The sequence below is a fragment of the Bos javanicus genome, chromosome 2, assembly GCF_032452875.1.
Source record: "Bos javanicus breed banteng chromosome 2, ARS-OSU_banteng_1.0, whole genome shotgun sequence".
Lineage (NCBI taxonomy): Eukaryota > Metazoa > Chordata > Mammalia > Artiodactyla > Bovidae > Bos > Bos javanicus.
The window spans coordinates 52,196,864-52,221,539 of NC_083869.1; the positions used below are offsets into that span (position 1 = coordinate 52,196,864).

General features: G+C 43.3%; 2 protein-coding genes across 7 annotated transcripts in view; both read left to right on the forward strand.

Moving 5' to 3' along the window:
* Positions 1-5,794: 5,794 nt before the first annotated feature.
* Positions 5,795-10,210, forward strand: LOC133260340 (uncharacterized). Of its 2 annotated transcripts, none has more exons than XM_061438603.1 (2): positions 5,795-6,283; positions 6,790-10,210. In XM_061438603.1, exons 1-2 carry the CDS (start codon positions 5,915-5,917, stop codon positions 7,042-7,044), a joined length of 624 nt encoding a protein of 207 aa, XP_061294587.1. In that variant the 5' UTR covers positions 5,795-5,914; the 3' UTR covers positions 7,045-10,210. The 2 variants fall into 2 exon arrangements, with proteins under 2 accessions (XP_061294587.1, XP_061294590.1); XM_061438606.1 differs by having other exon boundaries at positions 5,795-6,169.
* A 354-nt stretch (positions 10,211-10,564) lies between these two features.
* Positions 10,565-24,676, forward strand: part of ZEB2 (zinc finger E-box binding homeobox 2) — a 136,154-nt gene continuing 122,042 nt past the window's right edge. For 2 of the 5 annotated variants that reach the window (XM_061438561.1, XM_061438601.1), the window contains exons 1-2: positions 10,565-10,649; positions 13,196-13,337. In XM_061438561.1, the coding sequence (XP_061294545.1) occupies positions 13,265-13,337 (73 nt within the window). In that variant the 5' untranslated portion in view covers positions 10,565-10,649; positions 13,196-13,264. Of the gene's footprint in view, positions 10,650-12,201; positions 12,292-12,664; positions 12,929-12,986; positions 13,004-13,195; positions 13,338-24,676 lie in introns of those variants that run through there. The other 3 variants (XM_061438571.1, XM_061438579.1, XM_061438589.1) reach the window with 3 other exon arrangements.

Sequence of the window (24,676 nt, forward strand, 5' to 3'; positions counted from 1 at the left end):
TTTTAAGCCACGCATTTTGACTTAGAGGATCTTAGTTCCCTGACGAGGGACTGAAACCTTGCCCTCAGCAGTGAAAGCTCAGAGTACTAACTACTGGACTGTCAGGGAATTCCCACAACCCTCATTTTTATCTCAGTTCTTAAAAGTGTAAAGTAGATCAGCTTGTGCGTGCTTGCTCAGTCCTGTCGACTCTTTGTGACCCTACGGACTATAACCCGTCAGGCTTCTCTGTCCATGGGATTCTCCAGACAAGAATATTGGAGTGGGTTGCCATGCCCTGCTCCAGGGGATCTTCCCAACCCAGGTATCGATCTTGAGTATCGTGCATCTCCTGTATTGCAGTCAGATTCATTACTGCTGAGCCACCAGGGAGATCAGTTTACATCCCTTAAAGCTTCTTAATGAATGGCACAAGCAGCAACAAATATTTCCTATATAATAGGCACTATTCCAGGGGATTGGGAAAGATACATTGGTGAGAGATCACCTTACTTTGTCAAATAAATTACTATTTAGAGATCCCAAATGAAGCAATGGTTTAAAAATTTCCAAATGACAGTACTTTGCTTTAATATTGTAAAAAAAAAAAAAAAAAGGTATTACTTTGCCCCCACATTCAAAGTCCATGTGATTTCAAATGACATTTGCAAGCATATTTCACCTAGCCTTGAACTACACAATTACACAAGAATCCTTACCAACAGAAGCAAAACTTCAGTAGAGATCATCTCTACAGAATGCACTATAGCAAATTATTGTAAATAATTTTTCAATATCTCATACACAGGCTAAATGATGGTGAAAGTGAAAGTGAAGTGGCTCAGTCGTGTCCGACTCTTTGCAACCCCATGGACTGTAGCCTACCACGCTTCTCCGTCCATGGGATTTTTCCAGGCAAGACTATTGGAGTGGGTTGCCATTTCCTTCTAGGCAGACGCTTTACCGTCTGAGCCACCAGGGAAGTAATATAACTCAGGATCATGCCGATTTTTTCTTAATGAAATTTCAAATGCACAGCAGATACATCAACTAAACTTTAGAAGAACGAGGTTTTAACTTTCTGTCCTTGTTTTAAAAGGCATAGTCTTTTCTGTGAACTTTCAGCTTAGTTCTGTCCCTCATGTCTAGAAGGGTGCTAGCCATGTGCCAAGAACAATAGGTAATCCAGCTTCCCTCAGTCCAGAAAAATTATCCCCTTGCCACAGGAGCCATACTTATGGTTCCACAATGGCCAAGGAAAAACCTAATAGGAATAGATTTTTTTTTGCCTGTGTTGCAAAGTTAGTTCCAAAGAGGAAAAAAAAGAATCCTGCTTTGCACTGTAGCAGAACCATTGGAACAATATGCTCCCTGTGTCCATAGCCCGGTCCTCCCCTGACACTCTCCTTTCTAGGGCATAGGGTAGAAAAGTCACATACACAATAGATCCTGCCAGGGCCTGCTGACACAACCCTACTCCTGAATTTGCAGGCAGCAGAGTGAAGCAATGTCTTTAGATACATATACATACATACATATATATATGTATTCTTACTTCTTTTTTTCCTTTTTTAAGCAGATGTTTCGGCACTCAGCTAGGGGGTGGGAAGAAGATACTGGATGCAAACTTTCTCAATACTATTCCTTCCCTTCTACTCCATTCCTAGTTCCTTCAAACTTGAGAAGTCTGCATTAAGAGTGAGTACAGAGCCTTGAACAGTGCTAAGAGCTTCTTTTTACCTTGAATGAGTGATCTTTGACATTTCTTGGCCACACAAAGCTGCAAGAGGGCTTCCTCTCATGTCAGATCATATAGGGAGAATTGCATGGAAAAAATATTTGTTCTTACAATTGTAAACAGAAGTGTGAAATGCATAATCAAATGGTAAAGGACATTTATTCATCTCAGAGGTTAGAACTATGATGCTTAGAATCATGAGCACTCCACCCTTTCCACTAGAAGTTGAGAAATTCCACATTACTTTTCCAATTGTTCTCAGTAAGCACTGATTTCTATAAAATGCAGGAACCAGTTAAATAATTCCTAATAAAATCATAAAGTAATTAAAATAAATAAATGGCAATAAAATCATTTAAAATTATGAAATAAGTATCACCCAAAATATATGCTACATTCACTCTGGTTTTTCTATAATTTAACTTCATATATTTTTCAGATAATTCATGAGAGGGAATTTCTATTTATTGATATGCCTACCCTGTATCAGACACTGTACATTTATTGTCATATTTTTCCACCACAGCCAGCTTAAATTTAAGTCCTCTTCTGCTCATTTAAAAAATGAGGTTCACAGGGGCTTAATATCTCATCCTCAATACACAATTAGTACTCACAAAGCAGGGAGTCAAATCCAGTTGATCTAATTTCAAAGCCTGTATCTTTGCCACTACAATATACTGTAATTGAGAAGAATACAAGGAATCTTTGAGATTCAGTTCTCAGTCAACAAGCAATTTAAAAATTACATAAGAAATAAAAACAATTCCCAGATGTACTTGTATCATGATGTCTCCTCATCACTAACTTGTCCTGTGCTTGGGCCAGGCCTAGAACCAGTGTAAACTAGCAGGAAATTGTTCACAGGAGCATACCTAACTCAAGGGTCCTGGTGAGAAGACAGAAATAGGAAAGATACTTTGTCTGGGAAACCAGAGACAACAAAGCCAGAAAAACCATTCTACCTGCACCAATACTATAACTGGAAAAATGAGCCTAGGTGTTAGATCCAAATGGCAAAATAAGCCACACATGGAAAAACAAGCACTAAGCAAGTCATTAGGTCTGGAAAAGGTCACAATGCAATATGCAGAATGGGTGGACACAAGAGGCTCAGAAGGACATCTGCTAAAGGTGAGAAGACATTGGATGTCACCGTCTGTGGTGTCTGCCAGACGGATGAGTCTGGCAGATTTAAAGGCCCATGAAGAATCAGACACTTGAATTCTAGAGAAAGTCACTAATTTCCCCTAGGTCACATCTACAACTAGAAAAGGGTAGGCTAGGAAAGCAAGTTCCTCTCTTGGCTATTATCATTTCATAGCTGTGATTATCACATAGAGAATAATTTTTCAGAGTAAGGTTGTTGTATTTAAGTACCTGAAACATGACTGCAAAAAGAAAAAAAACACTTTTAGAACAGTGCAAAATTAGAACTAACAAAAAAGACTTTAATTTGACCTTTCAATAGAACAAGGACTATTAAAGAAGATCACAAAGCATCATGAAGTTATTTCCAGGTCACTAAACAATCTGTAGGTGCAAATAGTTTCTGGTCCCATTTTCCTTTCCAAAGGAAAACAAGAAAAAGGTACTGGTCACTCTAAGTCCCTAGGCTGATGTCCAAATGGCCCTTTTGGTAGTTTTGATGTGAAAGAAGCATGGAATGGATCCTTTGAGAAAGGAAACAATTAAGGGACCCTTTAAGTGTTTTGTGGAATCTTAAGGAAAACAAGAAGTCAGTATTGGATTAAATATCACAGTAGTTTTTTCCCTTTAGCATTTACATTGATTTTTCAGCTTATGCGTCAAAAAGAAAATCTGGTCTATTATTTGTTTAAGAGACTAATGAATTTCATTTTCCATTAGTAAACTGATTTTCTCCCCCACTATAGGTATTTAGAATTAGCACAAACCTCAGGATAACTACAATTCCAAAAGGAAATGCTCAGTTCATTATGAATGATCTTACGACAAACAGTGCTCTGACAGCCAAATTCCTGGTCTCCAAATTTGTAAGTTTGCCCTTTTTTTTCTCAGAAGTCTTACTCAAGACTGCTTCTGAGCTTCTACATATTTAACCCTTACAGTCAAAGACAATACGTTACTAAAGAACATGAGAAACTTCAAGTTCATACATTCTCACTAAAAGAAATCTGATATTTATAAACAAATTATGATCATATTGAACACAATAAATTAACTCCTTAAGCAACAGAATAAAAAATACTATCTTCATGTCTGTGGCTTTACATTTTCTGAAGAGGTCTAAAGAACTGTAAACCACCCAAAAATTCGATGATGCTTTTCATCTTATTTCTTCACTTTAATAACACAGCACTCATTTCTCAACAGAAAAATGACGAATGATACTAAAAGGGAAATAGTTGTTTTTACCAGTCAAAATTAATTGTCTTAACTGATCTGTATGTTCCATGTTATTTTTTCAATCTTTTCATTGTGATAATAAAGTTACACTATAGTGACATTTCAGACAATACTTTAATTCGTAATAAAACTCAGAAGGACAGACATTATTAGTGTACCCACAAGAATATACATTTCTAGTAGCTTGCCAGTAATCACACAGGTTAACATGCAGGGTTAGTACTCAAAATAGCTTCTTTGAACTTCAATTGACACAGGGTATAAAAATATCATGGATAGGCTTGCTTGATCATTTTAAAATAATTTCAAATCAACCCATATGTTACTAAGTAAAAATTAAAAAAATCTTAAATTCATATATGAATTATTTATCACTCAATTTCTACTTTTTGATTTGTGTAAATAGACATAACCAAAAAGTTCAATAACCAAATTCCAGTAAGAAAAAATGGTGCATAATTAGTGCACATCTCTTCCTTTGGGGAGGAGAGTGACTTGATTTTACATAGGGTATTGTTTTTCCTAATTAATTGCAGTCTGTCACATGTTTGTATATGATTGCTACATTAATGATGTACAAAGTGTCAAGAAGTTTTATGGATATCTAGAAAGAATAGTACAACTCAATAAAAAAAACTTTTACAAGTGTTGAAGAGAAATTTTACATTAAAATGTTATTTTGTTTCTTCGTCCTGAGAGAATGAATTTTTTTAAAAACACACAGTTAAAATCAAGCATTAGATATGCAAATATGTGTTCAGATCAGAGATACCAAAATTATTCAAATGATCAATTATTCATCATAAAATGTCAATTAATAATTATGAAGCATAAAAGGCATCTTTCTAATGCATCTTTATTTTTGTTGGCCTAAAAAGGGTTTAATATACATGTTCAATTGACTACTAACAAGTTTTAAAAATCCAACAAAGTAAACAAATTGCAAACAAGTGCAAACTGAATTTTAATAGGAGAACAACATACTCAAAATGAATGAAAGACAGGGAAAAAAAATAAGTAAAACTAAAACCAGAGCCACATTCATGACAGACACAACTCCATGTTCACGCACTTGCTAGGCAATAGGGCAACTGGCCAAGGAAACAACTCAACAACTGAAGTTGTGAATTTGCTTAGCCTGTACAAAATACAGGACATGATGTTTTTCTCTGAACTGATCAATATTCCTGAAAGGCAGGGGTGCTTTAGAATTTTTTTACACTTTCCAAACAGTCATTAAAAGAAAAAGCACAGCTTAAGTTTCTTTAAATTACCTATTGTAATTTCTAAAGTCTGTTAAGCACTGCTAAAATATCACTATAAATGAGAAATTTTTTTCACATTGCTTTAAAGCTAAAGAATTGCCCTATATCAAGTATTATTCATTTTTCTTCCAGGAAGATTCTATCTTTTAAGAAAAAAAGAAGTCAATTTGAGCTGATATGGTAATTTAGGATAAGGAACCATTATGATTACCAAGATATAGATTTATATTTATTTTATTACTAATATTATTTTACTTTTCACTGACACCTGGGGAACTTGTTCTGTGATGACCCAGGGAGTTATTTTAGTCAGGGTGTCCCTGACCTCCTGCTGGTAGATTAATTACATATGAAACACTGTGTTTTCAAAACGAAATGATAAATCTGGACACATAAAGGAGGCAGAAAAGAATCAGAGCGAGAGAGGAGATCTTAAGAAACAAAACAAGGGATTGCAAAAGGGAGATAGAAAGGATAATGTAGGAAATGCAATTGGGAAAGAATTTCAAGAAAACAAGGATAAAGGGCAGGGAGGGCTGAAAGGATGGCAAGAGGGAGGAAAGAAGGGAAGAAAGGACTAGGGGTTTTTCAATTCCCAGGCGAGGCTGCTGGCGTCCGCGCCCTTAACGCCACAGCCTTCCAAGTTGAGGCGAAAGCCACCTCCTCGGGCCTGCGTCGCATCCAACTTACTCCAAGTTTTCTGGTGACTCCTACAGGGCCCTTTCCGTCCCCCCTCCCACCCCTTAGAGAGATTGACAGTCGCGTGGAGGAGGCTTTTCCAGGCACAGCCTTTCTCATGGTAATCAGCCCCCAGCATCACCTCCCGGCCGCGGCCGCTCCCGCTCCGTGCGCAGCTAGCGGACCCCGGGGACCGGAAACAAGGCGGCGGGCGGGGAGCCGGCCAGCGAGCCAGGTCAGCTGACCCGGCCGCGGGGCGGGGGTCGCGGGGTTCCTGGGCGGGCGGGGGCCGAACCCCCCCTCCCACGTGCTCCTCCGCCTGTACTGCGGGGGCCTTACCCTGAGATCAAATGAAGGGACCGAAGCTGGGGGTGTGGGGGACCGAGAGCGCGGAGAACTGGGGGCGACCAGCAGACCTGTTTTGCATCAATAAATTAAGACGCTTATTTGAGTCCTGAAGTTTGCTGGTTCCTGTCAATGGAGACGCTGGCAAAAAAAGCACTGAAGCCGAGATTCAGCCTTAACTTCAAAAAATAAAAAAATAAAAATGAACCGCTCAGCTGGCCGCCCTGCTGGGGCCAGGTGACGTGCGAGATTCCAGAGCCCGCGGGCCTCGCAGCAGGGATGTTAGAGACGGTCTGAGATTCTCTGGTCCTGTTTTGATTTTGTTTGAAAAGGCTTCTCAGAGGGATGCTCCTGATTTTTTTTTTTTTTTTAATAGACTTTCCCCTCCTATCCTAGGCTCAACTCCGAATGGATTGGATTGCGAGTTCGCACGTGAGAAAACCGTTTGACTTGGCTTGGACCCCTGCCGCCCCCCACCCCCTCAACACACCTCATTGCAGGGGTCCCCCTTATCACCCTTTCCTTGCAACTCTAAAAGTTGCCCACCTCCTGTGTAACGGCACGGTCGAAATAATTCCTCTGGATGAAAGATCAATTCCGTTTCAAAAAGAGAATAGGTTCCTTTTTTTTTCAACACATGGTACAAAATAAACAGAATTTGCTTTAAAAAAAAAAATCATTAGCTATGGCCAAATTCGAATTCCTGCTACAGCCTATGTGTTCAGGGGCAGAAACATTGTATCTCTTCGGGCATCTGGGCCGACGAGGGGAGCTGGGGGCAGGGGAGAAAAGGGGAGCGGCTGTGAGAGTTAAGGAAATTGACAGACTGAGAGGTGAATGGGGGGACAGGCACCAGGTCCTGGCTGGAGGGAATTGGAAAACAAAAGTGCATCTTCACAAGCTGCCTGGATGGAGGGAATTCTGAGGGAGGCAGTTTGTTTTACTCAAAGAAACCCTAAAGAATTATTTTTCTCTCGTCCATGTCCACTGCAATAGTATTTCACATTTGCATGTATCTGTTGTTTTAATCCCCTTGGTCTGCGCTAATCTCGAAATAGATTATTAATGGGGAAGAAAGCCGGGGAAGGAGCGATTCATCTGCAGGACTTGCTTTGCTGTGTGAGGAGCCGAAAGCTAGTAGCTCCTAGTCCTCTCTCGACTTTTCCCTGCGTCCTGCGCTCCAGCATCCCGCTGATCCCACGATCACCATTGTCCCCGACCTGGCCTTCGGACTAAGGGAGTGTTCGGAACATATTTATATCCCGGCTTCCTCCGATCCCACCGCCTCTGCTGTTGTGGGAACTCTCTTGGTCAAATAGGGAGGGGAGTGTCGGGGGCGTGCCAGGCAGGGGAGGAGGGCAACCCACCGGCGCGCTCACCCCTCGTGGGGACGCTTCGCGTGCCACCGTCCAACTATCCACCTTGATGGGAACCTGAAAGATTGCTTTTTTTACTCCAATTCAAATACTTGCACGTCGGAACTACCAGTGCTAAGTGTTGGGGCTGTCTCCTGCCACTCGAACAATTACTGAACCCAGAGTAATCAGATGATTAGCTGTTTTTAATGGAAATACTTTTTTTAAGTCAGATCTTAAGTAACCTGACATTAATATACATAATAAAGACAAGTGATTTGTTAGCCGTTTGATTGGATTCTTTGACCTGAGGTTTACCACCGAGTGTATGTATGTCTGGGCTGTAAGCTCCAATGGCTACCTGGGGTCCTCAGGTGGAGTCTTACCTGGAATTACTCCATGCCAGGAACACCTTTATCCTGGAAATGGAAGAGGAAACGCTGAAAAGCAAACTTCTAGAGAAAGCTAGACTCGATTTTTTTTTTAAATAAAAAAGTGGGAATTTTAAAAAAGGATATTAATAATAGAAGTAAATCTCGGAGGAGAAACTTGATAAGTCATATATTTATAGAGATAGGGATATTAAAGAAATGTAAAGCATAAAACTGAGAATGTGCCTGGCCCATGCTGGAAATCTTTAATTTTCTTTTTTTATTATTAAATTTTAGGCTGGTGATCTCCAATGCTCCTCTATAAGTAAATTATCTGAGTGGGGTGGGGGAGATGATTCTCATTGTAATAAATGCTTAAGGTAGCAAAGAGGTGAGTCTGTAATCAACTGTGAAAATTTACTTCCTCACATCCTAAAGTAAGTATTGGTTGTGGTCTTGCTGGATGGCTATTGCCCCCTCCCCAATAAACATACAAAATACAAAGCTCTGCACCTCTGGGAGTGTGGATGTGGCAAACCAAGTGGTGGCTTTTCCCTCCTCTTGAGTGCAATTGCCAGTGACTCTTGCATTCAAAGTCTTGCTTTAGGCACACATTCAAAGTACAGTTCAAAGCAGTTTATCTTAATGTGAGTAAAAGTCTAGTGTTGGATCAGGGTGTTATTTGTTTCAGATTTCATCAGACTGAAAACAGGGGGCTGTAACATATTAACAATATTAAAGCAGGAAAAAAATGGCATGAGGCTATCTATCCTTCAGTCCTCTTGACACCTCCACCTTTACCTTTGCAGAGAAGTCCAAAGACTGTGGGACTGAAAGTTTATTTGTGCTCTGAGGTTCTCAGGCACTTTCACTCTTGGAAAAAAAAAAAAAAAGCCTCACAGTTCTTGAAGAAATTGAGCCTGAACCACTGGAGGCTAAGAGATTTCTTCCTTTTCCGATAAATGCCTGTGCTCAGCATCCTCAAATTTGGCTGTCTTTATTTACTTCTATATTAGTTCCAATTATGTGCAGTGTAAACCAGCTTTTTGATTAACAAAACAGCAGAGCATTGGTTAAGAACACTTAAACTTCAAAAAAAATTCCCCTGGGAAGTAGGCTCTGAATTGGTTAATAATGTGCAGTACTTGCTAAATTGCTGACTTCCAGATGTGGAAAATATCTTTCTTGTTTAGGACCTATGTAACCTGATTGGATTACGACAGAAGCGTCACGTTGGAAGCTTTTGAGTGATTATTTAATTAACCATACAGTAGAAAGCTGTATTCTCCAGGAAATCCCTTCCATATTTACATAACCAATCCCTTCAGAGCAAAGGTGGAGTCTTTTCTTTTTAATTTTACTTTAATTGCAATATCAAAAAATATATACTCCAAAACTTAGACCCCATGCCGTTTAATATCGTGCTCTTCCTTCCCTGCTAAATTCCTCTATGGCCTTTCTCCTTTTCCTCCTGCCTCCCTCCACACACTCCCTCACTTTGTAGTGAGGTCTCCTTGAGATGTAGAGAGATTCAGAGATCGGTCAACTGAGCGCTCTATGTTAATTTACTTAGAGACCCTTTTTAAAAATGCCAAACCACTTTTTAGTATTGGGATCCAATCCAGAAATTCATCACATACACACACCCCAACACACATGCCCTAAAATGCAGCTCACATACAGCAATTTTCCCCCTCTGGCTCTGGCATCTTGAAAGAAAATAATAATAATAATAATAATACGAGAAAAGGCAAAAAATTTAGTTCCAGAAACCGTGCTGAGAAATCCACACAACTTAATGTGCATCTCAAATCTGGTTATTAGAGATATCTGTATAAGAAGAGGCGATGTGGATTGAGGAACCGGGATCTTTCCCTTTAACTTTCGCCCCTTAGAGTTCTCCAGTTCTGTGAATGGTGTGCACCGTTTTCCGCCCTGTACTCTGTAGGATTTAGTGATGAGGATAATGATGCCAAAGGCTTGACGGGGGGGTGGGAGTAGGGGGGGAGGGGGGGCGTGGAGAAGAGAGGGAGGGAGGGAAGGAGGCGAGAGGGAGGGAGAGAGGAAGGGAGGGAGGTGGAATTTCATTTCTTCCACTAAAGCGTTTGCGGAGACTTCAAGGTATAATCTATCCCAGATCCTTTCCCAGAGAGAAACTTGGCGATCACGTTTTCACATGATGCTCACGCTCAGGGCGCTTCAATTATCCCTCCCCACAAAGATAGGTGGCGCGTGTTTCAGGGTCTCTCTCTCTCCTACAGAAAAGAAAAAGAAAAAAATGTCATTAGAAGAGGCGTAACACGTCAGTCCGTCCCCAGGTTTGTGTTTCCTGGAGTGGCCGAAAGAGATCAGTTCTAACCTGCTCCGCAGGAATAACGGTCCTGCCTCCAGACACTCTTGGCGAGGTTTTGTACAGTTTGCTCCGGGAGCTGTTTCTTCGCTTCCACCTTTTTCTCCCCCACACTTCGCGGCTTCTTCATGCTTTTTCTTCTCACCATTTCTGGCCAAAACTACAAACAAGACTTCGCAGGTAGGTTTTTTTTTTTTCCCCCTTTTCTCTCTTTTTATTCCTTTTTGGCATGGTCACCCCCTCCACCTTCCTTTTATGATTTTCTCCTTTTAAGTGGGGATGTGAGTCTAAAGTGAGAAGGAGTGTCTGTGGGTAGGAATTTCAGGTGGGTTTAGCTCCTTTATGGCAAGCTTTTCCCAAGAGTGACTTCTTCGGTTTTTCTCGCACTCCCTGTGTCTCTCTCCTTCTTTTTCTCCCCTTATTTTCCTCCCCCAAATAATTTGCCCCGTACCTGTCCATTCAGGTAACCAAAGGTGCCTTTTACTACCCAGCCTTGGAAAAGTTTTATTGAGAACTGTATGGTTGGAATAAAAACTCTTCGAGGGGAGAGATTTTGCTTTATTTTCACTCTAGTTCCAATTCATTATATTCAGCAATTAAAACTTGGCAAATACCTGTTAATAATTACAAAACTTGACGGATACAAACCTACCAAATTCGGGAGCAAGTCTTTCTCTTTGATATGGCAGTCCAACCTTTCCCACCGAAGAAGGCTGTTTTCTAAGTAGAAAGTTGCCTGTTTTTGTCTGCTTAGCGAGTTTCATTTCTTTATTTCATTCTTTGTGTGTGTGTGTATGTGAAGTAACACCTCACTTCTGTGATGATAAATAAAGAAGTGAAAGTCCTCATGGAACTTGAGTCGTTTACCAAAGTGGGGGGGGGCCCTCACTACAGCTGGGAAGAAAACTGCCGTCAGGATGGTAGGGTTTTAAATTAAGGATAACTTTTGAAATTGTATTTCCAATGGCAAAGTCATATAGAGGCAGAAGATACATACACTCAAATATCCCATTCCATACTTTGGCACTGAAAAGTCGAGATAGCAGGAGTTCCCAGGAACAAGGGTGATCCCGGTTAACATGAATATGTGTGTCTCCCACCTACTTACATATTTTATATGCTCCCCCTATAATGATGAAGGTAAGATTACTAACTCCAGAGTTAGAAATAACAGGCAAAGATAAAGTTTACAGCACAAATGCCCTGTCTGTCCCTCACACACACATGCTCATAAAACTAGCAGCTTACTTTATTAAACATGTATTTATATGCAATCGTGCGTAAGTCTCAGCAGGAATACAGACAGGCCAGCTGTTTCATCCCAGACACTTGTGTGTCCATATCTGTATTTCAGGATTTTTCCCAACAATTTCAAATCCACAGGAGAGCCAAGACATGACAAAATATGTCAAACTTAAAAGGCTGCCACTATGCCCAGGTTAAATTCAAGGTGCTTTCTAAATCATCTACTTCCCCTTCTCTCTGCCCCCCACCCCCACCCCTTACCCCTCTCAGCAAATGTGTGGAAACTGATACTCACTTTCCAGGTTTTCCGCAAAGCTTCTAGCACAGGAGACAATAGGTGCGGGGCGTGGGGACCGAGTGTACTCGGCAGAGAAAGGGTTAATGGCCCTTGTGTTACAGTTTGCATCTGTTACATCTTTTATAGCCCCCTGTTTAAACTAATCCTCGAGGCACAGCATCTTCCCAACCTCCATCGAGTTTCGGGATTCTCCTCCTCTCCTGCCTGCCTCCGAGGTTCCCCTTCTCCAAGTTTTGACAGTTTCAGCTGAAAAAATGCAGCGCCTCTCTCGATTTTTAGGTACAAAAGTTTCGAAGCCAGAAAGGATACGATCATTCAGTAGAGCTGAAAAGTACTGTCGTAGCGGTTGGACTTTCTCTTTCCTTTCTTGAGGGGAAAAAAACAATTTTCTACTGCAACTATTTAAGGGAACCAGTGTGGGGGAGCATGTGTGTGAGTGAGGTGGGGGGAAATACTTAAGTAAATATTGTCAAAGTGGAGAAGGTGGCGGCGGGGTGGGGGGGTGGGGGGGCGGGGAGGGACAGTGTCCAAAGAGGCTTATAATTATATTTCTTATTGCGGCGTGAAACGGGAAATCCTAATTTGGGGGCGGGGGTGTGGGGGGGAGGAAGAGACAGTGTCTCGATAAACTGCGAAAGGGGAGGGGATGGGACGCGGGGCGAGTGGGCTTCCTATAATTACTATTATCAATTTGCCCGAGTGTGCTTCATCGGGGGTTGTTTCGCGTTGTTTGTTTGTTTGTTTGTTTGCTTCCTCTGAGGAATGGGGTGGGGGGTGGTGAGACAAGATGAGAGCTAAAGAAAGCTTCGCCTCACCCCAAGTTGCCGAGCCGGGCTGAGGACTTTTCGGAGGAAAGGGTCCGCCTAGCCTTGAGTCAAGCAGCCTTACTGTACCGCCGTGTGCATTCCCTCATACGGTCAGGAGTTATGACTCATTTTGAAGATGTAATTCTTGTCTCTCTGATCCCCTCGCGGGTGCAACACACCAAACAGTAACAAACACAAAGCGCCTCGGGGCCAAGGCTGGGGGCGGGGGGCGGGGAGGGGGCCGCCGAAGTTTCGCTTTGGCGTTGGGGGGCGCGGATGGGTGCTCGCCCGGGCCCTGGCCCGGCTCCCCTGGGCGGCCCGCGCGCGTTTCAATGGGCGCGGGCGATGCCCACATTGTCGCTGTGTTTGGTTGCTAGATCGAGCCTGCGTGCTGCCGAAGCAGGGCGCCGAGTCCATGCGAACTGCCATCTGATCCGCTCTTATCAATGAAGCAGCCGATCATGGCGGATGGCCCCCGGTGCAAGAGACGCAAACAAGCCAATCCCAGGAGGAAAAACGGTAAGAAGCGGCCCGAACCAAACTTTTCCGGGCCACTCTGCGGCTCCAGACCCGGGAAGAAGGAGGGGGAGAGGGAAAAGGAACCGAGGCGGCGGCGGCGGCGGCGCCCAGGGCTCGCGGGCGAGCCTCCCTCCGCGGCCGGCGCCGGAGCCCGGCGCGCGCGGCGACTGGACAGTGGGGAGTTAGGGAAGTGCCGGGCAAAGTGAGCGTCGGGCGCCGGGGGGCTCCGAGCGCTGGGGTCCGGCCGGGGCCCAGTACCCCCACCTCTGCCGCCCCCTGCGCCCCCGCCTCCGCCCTCCCTCCGCCTCCGCCTCCCGCTCCGTGAGCGCCCGGCCCGCCGGCTCCCCGGCCGGGCTGCGGGAGCGTCCGGCGAGGGCAGGGCGGGGGGCCTGGGCGCCGGGTCGCGCAGGATTCCGGGGTGGGGGCGGGGGTGGCAGAGGGACTGCGAGGGCGGGAGAGGGGCCCCGGGGCTGTGCCTCCGCCAGGCTGAAAGTTTCTTGCCGGAGTCGCCCGGCCGCCTCTCCGCACGCCAAGTAACGGTCCGCGGGCAGCGGGGCCGGGCGGGCCAGGCGCGCCGGGGCCCCGGGGTGGGAGGGTCTCGGCCGGCCCCGCGCGGGGTCCGTGCGGGCGCGGGGGCGGGTGGTTCCTCTCCAGCGGGCTCTGGCCCCACGCCGGGGGCTGGCGGAGTCCCGGAGCGCGGGGAGACTTTTCTGGGCAGTTTCGACATGGTCAGGAGGAGTCCGTTATCCAGGCTGAGTCGAGAAGGAGGAAGGAGATGGGGGTGCAAGGGGGACACGCAGAGCAGAGGTGGGGGATCAAAGGTGTGACAGCTCTGTAGGTCCATCTTAGAAAGAGTCAAGGAAGGCAGAATGAGAGCGGGAGAGAGGAAGAGAGCGCGCGCGAGAGAGACAGACCCCCTAGGTATTACCCGCAAACAAAATCGTGGGAATAAAAGAGAAAAGTGATTGGCAAGAGCGCAGAAGGCGCCTGGGGGAGGGGAGAGAGCTAGGGACCCGAGAGGGTGCCGGGGGGTAGCTGACGGAGGATACTGAGTTGAAAAAGAAAAACCAACCCCCCAAAACAAACAAGCGAACTAGCGCCAGCTCAGACTGGGAAAGGAAACTTCTCGCTCCCCTCGGTCTCAGCCCGATCAGCCGGCACGGGGCCGCGTCGACGCTCCCGAGCTGGACGCGGGGACGCGGCGCCGGCCCCGGCCTCCGGTCTCCCGCGAACCCAGCCCGCGCCTCGCGGGGACCGCCGGGGCCCACTTGGAACAACTTTCCTCCAGAGAAGACAATTGTGCGCCCCCGCTCTGCCCCCGAGCTGCGCGGCGCGGGAGGGGGCGGCTGGGGGCGCAGTGAGGGGCGCTGGAAGCAGAAAACACAAAGACGAGGGAATTTTGATTAGAGACAAATGATGCTTCTCTCTGTCTCTGTCTCTCTAGGTTTCATGTGTGCGCGCGTGTGTGCGTGCGTGTGTGTGTGTGTGTGTGTGTCTTTTGCTTGTTGTGGTGGAGGTGTCGAGCCATATGGGGGAGTGATAGAGGAATTTTAGTCAGAAACTGTTCGTTATGTTATCCTGCCTTTTCCCTTTGTGCTGCCTTTGATCTATTTGCTTGGCTTAGTATTACAAAAAAACAAGTACAATAATATATACCAAGCTGCTTCCCCAAGACCCGGTTCAGGCTGCCTCTTTTTAAGTCTCTTTCTCCCTGTCTCTTCCTCTCTCTTAATTTAATTTTTTCTTCACTCTAGTGTCTGGCATTATTTAAGGTGGTCCTTACACTGGAGACCTCCCCTTCCCCATCTTTGGGTAATTTAGTAGACACTAAAATTACACCTAATGTCCCCCTCTTCTCTCTTGTGTTTCCTCTGTTCCTTTTATTAAATGTTGGTTATTGATTTTCTAAAATCAATGTCTGTTGTGGGGCTCTCCCCCACCCCCTTACAAGTATCTAAAGCACATTGCTTGCTGATCAACTGGGTAACAAAAGCTTTGTGTCAAGGAGGCCTTATTTTTTTTTTTTTTTTCTTATGTTAAACAGTCATTTTTTTTGAGAGAGAGAGAGAGAGAGAGAAAGGAGAATAAGACTTAAAACAAGGTTCCCAGAAGTGTTCTTTTGCAGGAGAGACTATTTAGCATGTTTGTTTCTTCTTGTCTGCCTCCTCCAACCCCCTTCGGGATTTTGCCACCGTTGACCAGCCTGGTCCAGGCTGTGAGGTCAGACCAGAGCCCAGGTCTGGGAAAACAGAATGCTCCAAGCTTCCTAAGAGCCCTGGGGTGGGGATTGGCAGTGGGGAAGGTCTGCTGGGGGCTTCACAGGTGGAACAGAGTACCGGGGGAGGTACTCAGCCATGGACACTGCTTGTTGTTCAGTAACGGACCCCATTTCCCTCTTCCCAGCCACAAACTTGGGAGAAGCCCTAACACTGTGAAGTGGAAAGTTGAATTGCACATTTTAAAGGCATTTAGCCCAGACCCTGCACACTTAAGAGCAATAATTATTTCCCAATAATCTGTGGGAAAACACGCTGTAAATTCGTTACTTGTCAGTGTTTTGCTTTGGGTTTAATCTGAGCAATGTCTTGCTTTTGAGAAGCAGGTAGAAGAGTTTTTCCCCCTCTTTTTTCATTTCCTTTCTCATCAAGTACGTATCCAGTGCCTTTCCCTTTGGGAATTGCTAGGATTTATCTGAACTGAGTGGATTTTTCTTCTTTCCTGGATTCATGGGAAAGATGTCACTTTTGAGCTTGTGTCTTTGCTGATAACACTAAATATGATGATGCTTATCAAAATCATATAGAAATTCCTGGAAAGGAATAATGGCAATACTAATCATAGAAGTAGAAACTGCATGAGGAAAAAGAGAGAGAGAGATGGTCATCCAGGAAACTAGAATGGCACTTTATATAATTTTAATGAAGTCAACAGTGTGTATATAGACTAAGGCGACAGAGAAAATGTGTAAAGCAGTATGTGTGTGTTTGAAAGGCTGGTCAAGAACATGGGTTAAAAGACCGTGCTGTATGCGATTATTAAAAAAGCAAAGGAGAAGGAGGCAGTTCGAGGAAAGCAAATGTACAAAGAGAGAAACAAGAGTCTAAAATCCAGCCTTCAAGATTCTCAAGCTAGCAAGATGCCTGGCAGAGACACTGCCAGCGTCAAGTTAATCCATAGTGGACAGTCTCCTTTCCCCCACATGGAAAGGATGAAATCTCTTCCCAGAAAATAAGATGTGCAGGAGGGAAAGGGGAGAGGGGTGAGGGAGAAGGAGGCAAAAAGCAAGTTGCCCGAAGACAAGAATGTGTGTCGGTTTCAAGAAAGTTCAGTCAGATGATCTTCAGTCGCCTGACTCACTTTGTAATACTTTCACTGAAGCTGGAGAGGAGGGGGGAAAACCCAGCCCCCCTTTTCAGTCCCCTGATTATACCCCACTATCTCCACACAGCCTTCGAGGCAGAAATGAGCGCTTGGGAGCAGGAGGTGCCTGGCTGCTGCCTGCCATTGGCCCGGCCCGGGGGTAACTTGCAAAGTTTGTTGCTTTACCCCGATTTGGGCATGAGCTCCTGGGGATGCTCTGGCTACCCTCCTGCCTCCTGCAGAGCCTAGGAAGATAGGCCTGCCTCCCAAGCCCACCACCTCCCAGCATCAGCCTCTGAAAAAATCACACAGATACAGGCACATTTTCATAAAAATCAAACCCAGAAACTGCTTGTTTCAGTAAAGGGAATGAAGTTGTCTTTTAAATGAAAACTGAATTATGAGTGGTGGGGAAGAGGAAACAGAAGAAAGAAAGAAAAGTTAAATTTAATTTTTCTCCAAAGTTTCAGCTAAAGCATTAGGCATTGTGTAGTGGAATGGAGGAAGATTTTTACAAACACCTTTGGCCAGTGATTTTCAGTGGGGAAGAAAAGGGATAAAATTGGATGCTTTCAGGGCTTTAGATCCTAGAGGAGAAACAATCAGATGAGCAGAAATGATGATCCCTGTTTAAGATAAGCCCTCACTCCCTTAACCACTTCCTGAAAGGCAGTGGAAGTGCTAGTGGTGATGCTGAGAGGCAGTGGAGGGCAAAGAAGTTGTTCCCCTTTCAGAGATGCTCAGATGAAAAGGAAAAGAAACGCAAGAAGCCCCTTCTTCAGGATGTGGCTCCTGTCTCTCTCGTCTCTCTTTTCAGAGAGGTAAAGTTGGGATGGGGTGAAGCTGTGAGCCAGAGCCCCTCAATACACTCTGAGGCAGGAAAGTTTCCTTCGAATTGCAGTCGGTTCAGACTTGGCGCTCCTTGCAAGTGTGGAAACCTTGTGCAAGTACCTTTCTGGTACAGTTGATGAGGTTCTGAGGAGGTGGTTTTGCTGACTCGCAAAGCACTCAGAAGCAGTTTGTGTGGCAGGTACCAGCTCTGAGGGTGTGCCCCAGATATCCATCTCCATCCTTCTGTCTCTATGAAGAGCTTCTGCAAGTTTTGTCACGCTGCACACACACATGGCTGGGGGTTATGTATCTATACTGATCTATTTGTTTTATTTCCGTTTGAAAAAACTCAGTCAATTGGGGATAGAAACATGGCTTCCTTCATAACATAGCCACTAGCCTGCTGATATCCATAGTGTGACTCTCCACCAGGGTAAGGGTGGGGTAAGGATTTGAAACTTTATGTTATTTCTCTGTTGCCACATAAAGATACATTCACGTCTTTAAGCATTTATTTCGGAATATGACTAAAGCCAAGACTGACATTCCCCAGTAAACTGCTCTGTCATATGTTTCAGATGCTTCCTTTCTTGCTTGCTTAATTTACTCGAAGTAAAGAAAATTCCAAGAGGTTATCAAAGACCCTAATGCCGTATTAAGACTTTTGCCTGGGAAAAATGTGTGTGTCTACCCTGAAGGTAGGAAAGGAGGCTGTTGCTAGCTCTCTGAGCAGTGCTGCGTTTATTCCAAGATGTGGGAGAGTCTTTTCCTTACAACAGTGTTTGTCATCTGCATTCTTCCAAGGCTTTTAAGGTGCATTTTCTTCTGTGTGAAAGAGAACGCTTTGTCCTTTTCCTCTCCAGCACCGTGGCTTCCCAAGGTAGACACTATTTTGTGCCTGTCACAGAGAGAGGGAGTGCAGGTTTGCAATGCTCACAGACAATTGATTGTCTGCCCTAATGTGTTTCATTTACATGTTTATAACGTCAATGGTGCTGGGGTGTCCACTGTACCATTCATTCCCGCATTCCCACAAGGGGGCAATTGTCTGAATGGCCAAGTCAGACACCTTTTTGATTGCTCTTTGGTTGTCTTTTTAGAGCGAAGAGATAAAGGGGGAAAATCTGTGATGCAGAAACACTAGTTGAAAATATACAGAATTAAATGTCACCACAAGAGCAGATGTTAACATAAGCCCAAATATGCTTTTTAGCCAAGATGTGAAGGTTGAGAAAAAATAATTCAGAGCAGAGGGAAGGATGATTTAAAACCAATAAATACAGCCTTATTCCCCCTCCCTATTTCTTTTCTTTCTTTGGCAATCAGAAGATGAAATGTGATTTTCTTTTTCATTTTTAAGCCTTAAAACATCTAGGCACCTCCTCATTATTTGTATGTTTGCTATGATTTGTGAATTTTGTATATATTTACATAGCTCTGTTTATGCCAACAGCATCAGCTTACCACTTGGAAAAAAAATCTCTTGAATGACTATTTGGGCTGTCAGGAGTGTAAACTTTTAAAAAGTAAAGATCCAAGTATTTCTTCATCAAGTCTTTTTTAAAAGGCAAGCACTAATAATCAGGAGACTCTGTGGAAGTCTTTGCCTTAATAGCTACGTGCCAAATACTTTTATCTTGGGTGACAGTCGTGTCAGAGTGAGAGCTCTCAGGAAAACTGTAACTCCTAGTTACAAAGTAAATAAAGAATTTTGTTTTAAGGTGTTCTGTACTGTTTTTATACTCTGTGTGCGTGTGTGTGTGTGTGTCGTGTTTCCTCTGAGGGAAGTGAGAGGAAAAACCATCCACGCGTGTGTGTTTTGGCTTTTCTCTTCACGCAGTTCTCCCCTACATATCAGGCATATATGTAGCACACATGAATACACCTGCTTAAAAAAAAATTTTCACAGTTCAGATGGTGCAAGGCTGGTTCATTTAGGTAATACAGCTATTAGAAGTTGGTCTGATTTCGCGTGTGGTCCATAAGGAGAGAAAATACTAACTCCTGTGGCATCTGGTGGGAGGTAAACGGAGAGGGAGGGAGGACTTTTATAATTTTGAAGGAAATTGGGGAGGAAAAAAAAATCATCAGTCTTTTTACAAAGATTTTTGCCTCTCCGGGAAGACACACACAGTAGCTGCACCGTTAGCTGAACCCCTGACACGGCGGTCTTTTGAATGCCTTAGGTATGATTTCACTTTCGCTCACATCAATGCTGACCTGAATGCCTTTCATATCTGATCCGCTGTGTCTCTCCCAGTAAACATCCCCTGAGGGGAGAACAAAGAAAGGAGCTCTTCTTCTTCTTAATCACAATTCAGCCCTTTCACCGCCGGCAGGCTCCATTTGCATTCTGCCACAGAAAGCCAAGATGAAAAGAAAGAGAGAGAGAGAGAGGGAGAGAGAGAGAGAGAGAAGAGGCAGAGGGTAGTAGCTGAGTAAAATAACTGAGGTGTTTGTGGCTGTTTGTTGGGCTTTCCCTAGTTACCAGCCTTATATAGTTGATGCTTAACCAGGCCCTGTCCCTCCTGACAGGCATATAGTGTTACAAGATGGCATGTCTGTACTATTCATGGCCACCCGCTCAACACTTGAGGTAAAAAGTGTCAGGGAAGGATCAAGTTCTCCCCCAGAAGCCTGTTAGACTTGGGTCAGGTGTGTGGACATCCCACTCTGGAGTGCTGCCCAGAGTGTGGCTCTTACTGTTTACCTTCAGGCCAGGGAGGTGCAGGTCCTGGGGGGGGGGCGTGGGAGGGTGCTGGGGGGCAAGCTGGGGAGCTCGAGAAGGGAGAGGAGGAGTCTTCAGAGCCCTGGTCTGCTTTCAGTGATGGGTGTCTGGCCCAGAGCACAAGGGAGAAGTTGCTTACACCCAGCCCGAACGCACTGATACATCTTCAGGAAAACTGGAAAAGACTTTCCCATTTTTCCCCCTGACTTTTTATGATAATTCATATTTTCAAATGAAAGGGGAAAAAAGCCAAGAAAGAAACTCTCAAATGAGCCAAAAAGGAAAAAAAAAAATTCTCTGAAAAGAATTTTAGGGGGAAAAGTTGTTCTATTTTAAAAAGCTTTGAGGGCTGTAAAGTGCCACGTTTTTCACACCTTCTTCATACTTTTTTTTCAGATTTTTTTAGTATGTTTAACATTTGTGAGATGACAGCCTTTTTGTATCTCAAACTGGATGCTTCAAGATTTGTAGGGAGGGGTTGGTGGTATTCACGTTCTCTTGAGAGAGAAAGTTTATGCCTAAAGGGCTCCTTCTTACTGGGAACTGTTTAAACCCTTGCAGGCGGACCTGTCAGGTTTTACTGTTATTTGCCTCCATTTTCAACATGCAAAAGTAACATGCAGTTAATGGTATTGGAATGAGACCACAACAAGAACAGAAACCTCTCGTGACAACTTTTCAGCTACATTATCTTGCTCCTAAACTGTCTTGTCTTTTTTTTTTTTTCCCCTTTCTGAAACCACTTTTAAGATACCAACAGTTTTTCTTCAACAATTAGATTAAGCATATAATGTCGGTGCACATGCGTACACACACTCGCACACACACTCAACTTTGAAAGTGCAGTCGCTTCAAACAGCAGAGTGAATAATTGGAAACCTGGGGGGAGGGGATGTCTTCTGTGATAGTCATTGTGACAAATTTCACTTACAAGAGCAAAACTAGAAGAGATATTAGAAGTTGTCCAGGAGCATGTGACACAGATTCCTGATTTTTTTTTTTTTTTCTTTTCCCAGAAGATTTACAGAATTTACAAAAAGAGATTATCCTTACACCTTCCACCCCTCCTATCCACCCCCATGACCCAAGCAATGAAGGATTTAGGCAGATTTACTTCAGTAAACACCTTTGGACACTTGCGGGGGGAAGTGGGAGTCTGTTTGCAAAAGGAGGCTTTTGTTAAGTGAGGTACCAGGATAATGCTTTACCAGGCAGCTGTGATATTAACCTACCCAGCAATGCAGGAACACTCTTTAACTCTTTGAGTGCCTGGCCTTTTGCGCTCAGCAGATAAAATCCTGACTCTCCAAAGACACTCAGAATCCTGGCTCTAGCAGTTTATTATTCAGACAAGTCTTATAGACATGAAAACTGTTCAAGCTTTTAAAACAATGTGGTTTAATTAGATGAGGTGGACTTACATTGCTCATAAGCCCTCCAAATGGTGGTGTATAATTGGCAAGGGAAAAAAAGAGAGAGAGAGAAAGGAATCAAGGCAGCACATTAAAAATTCCAGGAAATATCTTTAGAAAAGCTATTTTCATTTCCAGCTTTTAAGATATTAGACTATGGTAGCTAGAGGGAATGAAGCAGCTGGGGCCTCTCTCCGTACTATAGAAGACACCAGAAGTTTGTGATGAAGCAAAGAGATTTCAGCTGGAAACGCTGTCAGAGGCCAGCTCGGACAGTGACATTATCACCAGTCTCGCATCTTTTCGAGGGGGGAAGTGTTGCCTATCTCAAGGAGCTGAGAAGGTCATGTGAACCTCAAGAGTCAGGGGCCCAGGGAGGCTCTTGCCAACTTGAGACTTTTCAGACCAACCAGGGAGGCATTTCTAAGAGGAAGGAGTTAATGGTTATTTTTTGTGGGGCATAAGAATAACTTTTCAGGTGTTGCATTCGGGCTTAAATAAGATTGCCTTATTTAGTTTCGAAAAAGAGTGTAGGTGTCAACGTTCGAGCAGCCACGAATGTGTGAGAAAGTAAAGGGTATGAGACATGACAGAATTAAAGGTGTTTGCTATGTTGTTACACCGTGTGTCAGGCTGCAAGCTCCCTTTGTCACAGCCTCCTGGTGATTTGACAGCGCAGATCTACTTCCCTTCTAGGTGAGACAGCATTTTTTCACTGGAGTTATAAATATGGTACCCCTTTGCGTTGCACCCAGTCTCCCAGATCCATGAATCCTATTTGAAAGCATCTTGCCCTGAGACACAATGAACAAATGCTGTATACAGGGGGCTGTGCGCTCGGGGGCCGGGCATCGCCAGCATCACAGTAGCTGGCATTGACTGTTGTTTGGCAGGAAGGTCCTCTGCCAAATCATTCAATAATTAAGTTTTATGTTATTTGTATGAACGACCAAGCATGCAGTATTCCTTTTCAAATCAAAGGGAGGCTTAAAATTACTTTTTGAACACTTTCAGACCATGGTCAGGTCACAGTTTGGGGGCTGAATTAAAATGATCTCATTCATGATCTAATTGAGGTTGGCAAAACCTTAGCAGTAGCAGGAGTACATAAATATAAATCAAAGACCAAAATTTAGCAAATCATATCATTTGCTAGAAATCTGCTCATGAATTATTCTCCGATTGCCAACCCAGAAGTTAAACTTCGTCTCCCCTCTGCAACAGTAACTGCGCATATTTTTTCAGGCTCCTGACAGGAAAGTTAGGCTGAAAAGAGAAAAGGGAAGGAAAATGATCAGTGTCTCATCAGATATTGTGTATTTGTGACCCAATAAAGTATGGGAGCTGATAAAGCCATGTTCATTACAGTGGAGGCTGCAGTCTTGGTTAGAAATCATGATAGGCTTCTGAAAACCAGACTTTGGAAGGGCAGGTAACAAGGACACATAAGTGATGGGGTGAGAGGGAACAAACCTCTGAGAAAGATCTGATTGAACTTTGCTTTCATTTTTCAGTTGAGGAATGTAATCATCATAAGGATTCCTGATTTTTTTAAAAAACAAATTTAGTTCTGTTATTCATCTGAGTTGAGATTTGGAGTTGTTAGATTTAAGAGTGCGCAAACGTTGGCATACGTATTTGCTTTTCATTCTTTTCTATTTTTTAGACATTACTATAAAATTAAAACTTCAGGTAATTTTCCATATAATCCATGGGATTCAATGTCATGTTCTAATATACGTAATCCATTTTTAGTTGTTCTTCATTTTTCTTAGTTGCTGTGTGTTATTTCAGCTTAAACCCACACACACTCTAAACTGGAGGAGACCTAATTCTGAACTTCAGTATTTTGAAGTTAAAAATTTTAAGTCCCACTTAAATGAAGATATTCTTTCAAGCAAACGATAAACACAGAACTGGTCAAAATTTAGAAAACTTTACCCAAAGAGCAGATATATGGAGGTGGATTTTTAAATCCTGATAATAAAGGAGAAACATTTAAAAATAATATCAGGTGAGAGAGGTGAATGACTGTATTCTTTTGGGAATAGGTAATTGACATTAATGATTTCCTGAGACAAAAAGGCAAACATTCTAATATTTTAAAAGTTAATGGATTCCTCCTTAACATTGCTAATATGGCAATATAGTGATTTTTGTACTTTATATACTGTTTTATATTTCCTTTTATAACCAACTCTAGGAAAGAAAGGTACTTCCAAGAATGTGACAGGTACTCCCTCCCCAAAATAAGTAATCCATAAGAGATGAACAGATTGGGTTATCATGCTATTTAAGATCTGAGAATTTTTCTCTCTCTTAAATTAATGAATAAATTTCAAGGAATTTAGTATCCAAGTGATCTCTGAATGTAGTGGATAGCTTTCACTGTTTTTTCATTTATATTGTATTGATACTGTTTTATATATCTGAGTAACTGTAATCAAGGAAACTTTGCATTTTGCTTATTCTTGGAAGTACCTAAGTTTCTATTTTAGACATAAAGCGCATCAATGGAAGTGTTTCACATCATGAGATTTCTCAGTTTTAAGAGGTGAGGTTTATATATAAAGAACTCAGTAAACTGTTTTCATAATAAATAGACCTGTTAAAAGGGGGAAATCTCTAAGTAAAATGATTGTCCTCTAAAGATTTTCCATCACCTTTGCTCTGCTGATGGGAATCTGAAAACTAAATACAGCCTATGTGCGCGCACACACACACACAGACACACACACACACACAACACAGATATACCCTAGGACCCCAACTCTAGGACTTTTCCTCTTTAACTATAACTCCAGTCTTATAGTTTGTGAGTGAGATACACTTAAGCAAAAATAGTAGAGATGAAGGATTAATGTAGGCTCCTGTTCAGTAGGATTTATTGTTAACAAAAAAACAACAAGAAACAGTGTTCCCTATGCCACAGGACATGACTCTTACAAAATTTACTTGCACCTATTAATCTAAGCTTTAAGTATATTATTTAGGATAAATTACAAGCT

Excerpts from the sequence above, each read along its gene's own strand:
- LOC133260340 (XM_061438603.1), top strand. The coding sequence starts at position 5,915 with ATGGCAAGAGGGAGGAAAGAAGGGAAGAAAGGACTAGGGGTTTTTCAA. Across the intron at positions 6,284-6,789 it reads GGAGCCGGCCAGCGAGCCAG|GCTCAACTCCGAATGGATTG; the intron begins GTCAGCTGACCC and ends CTCCTATCCTAG.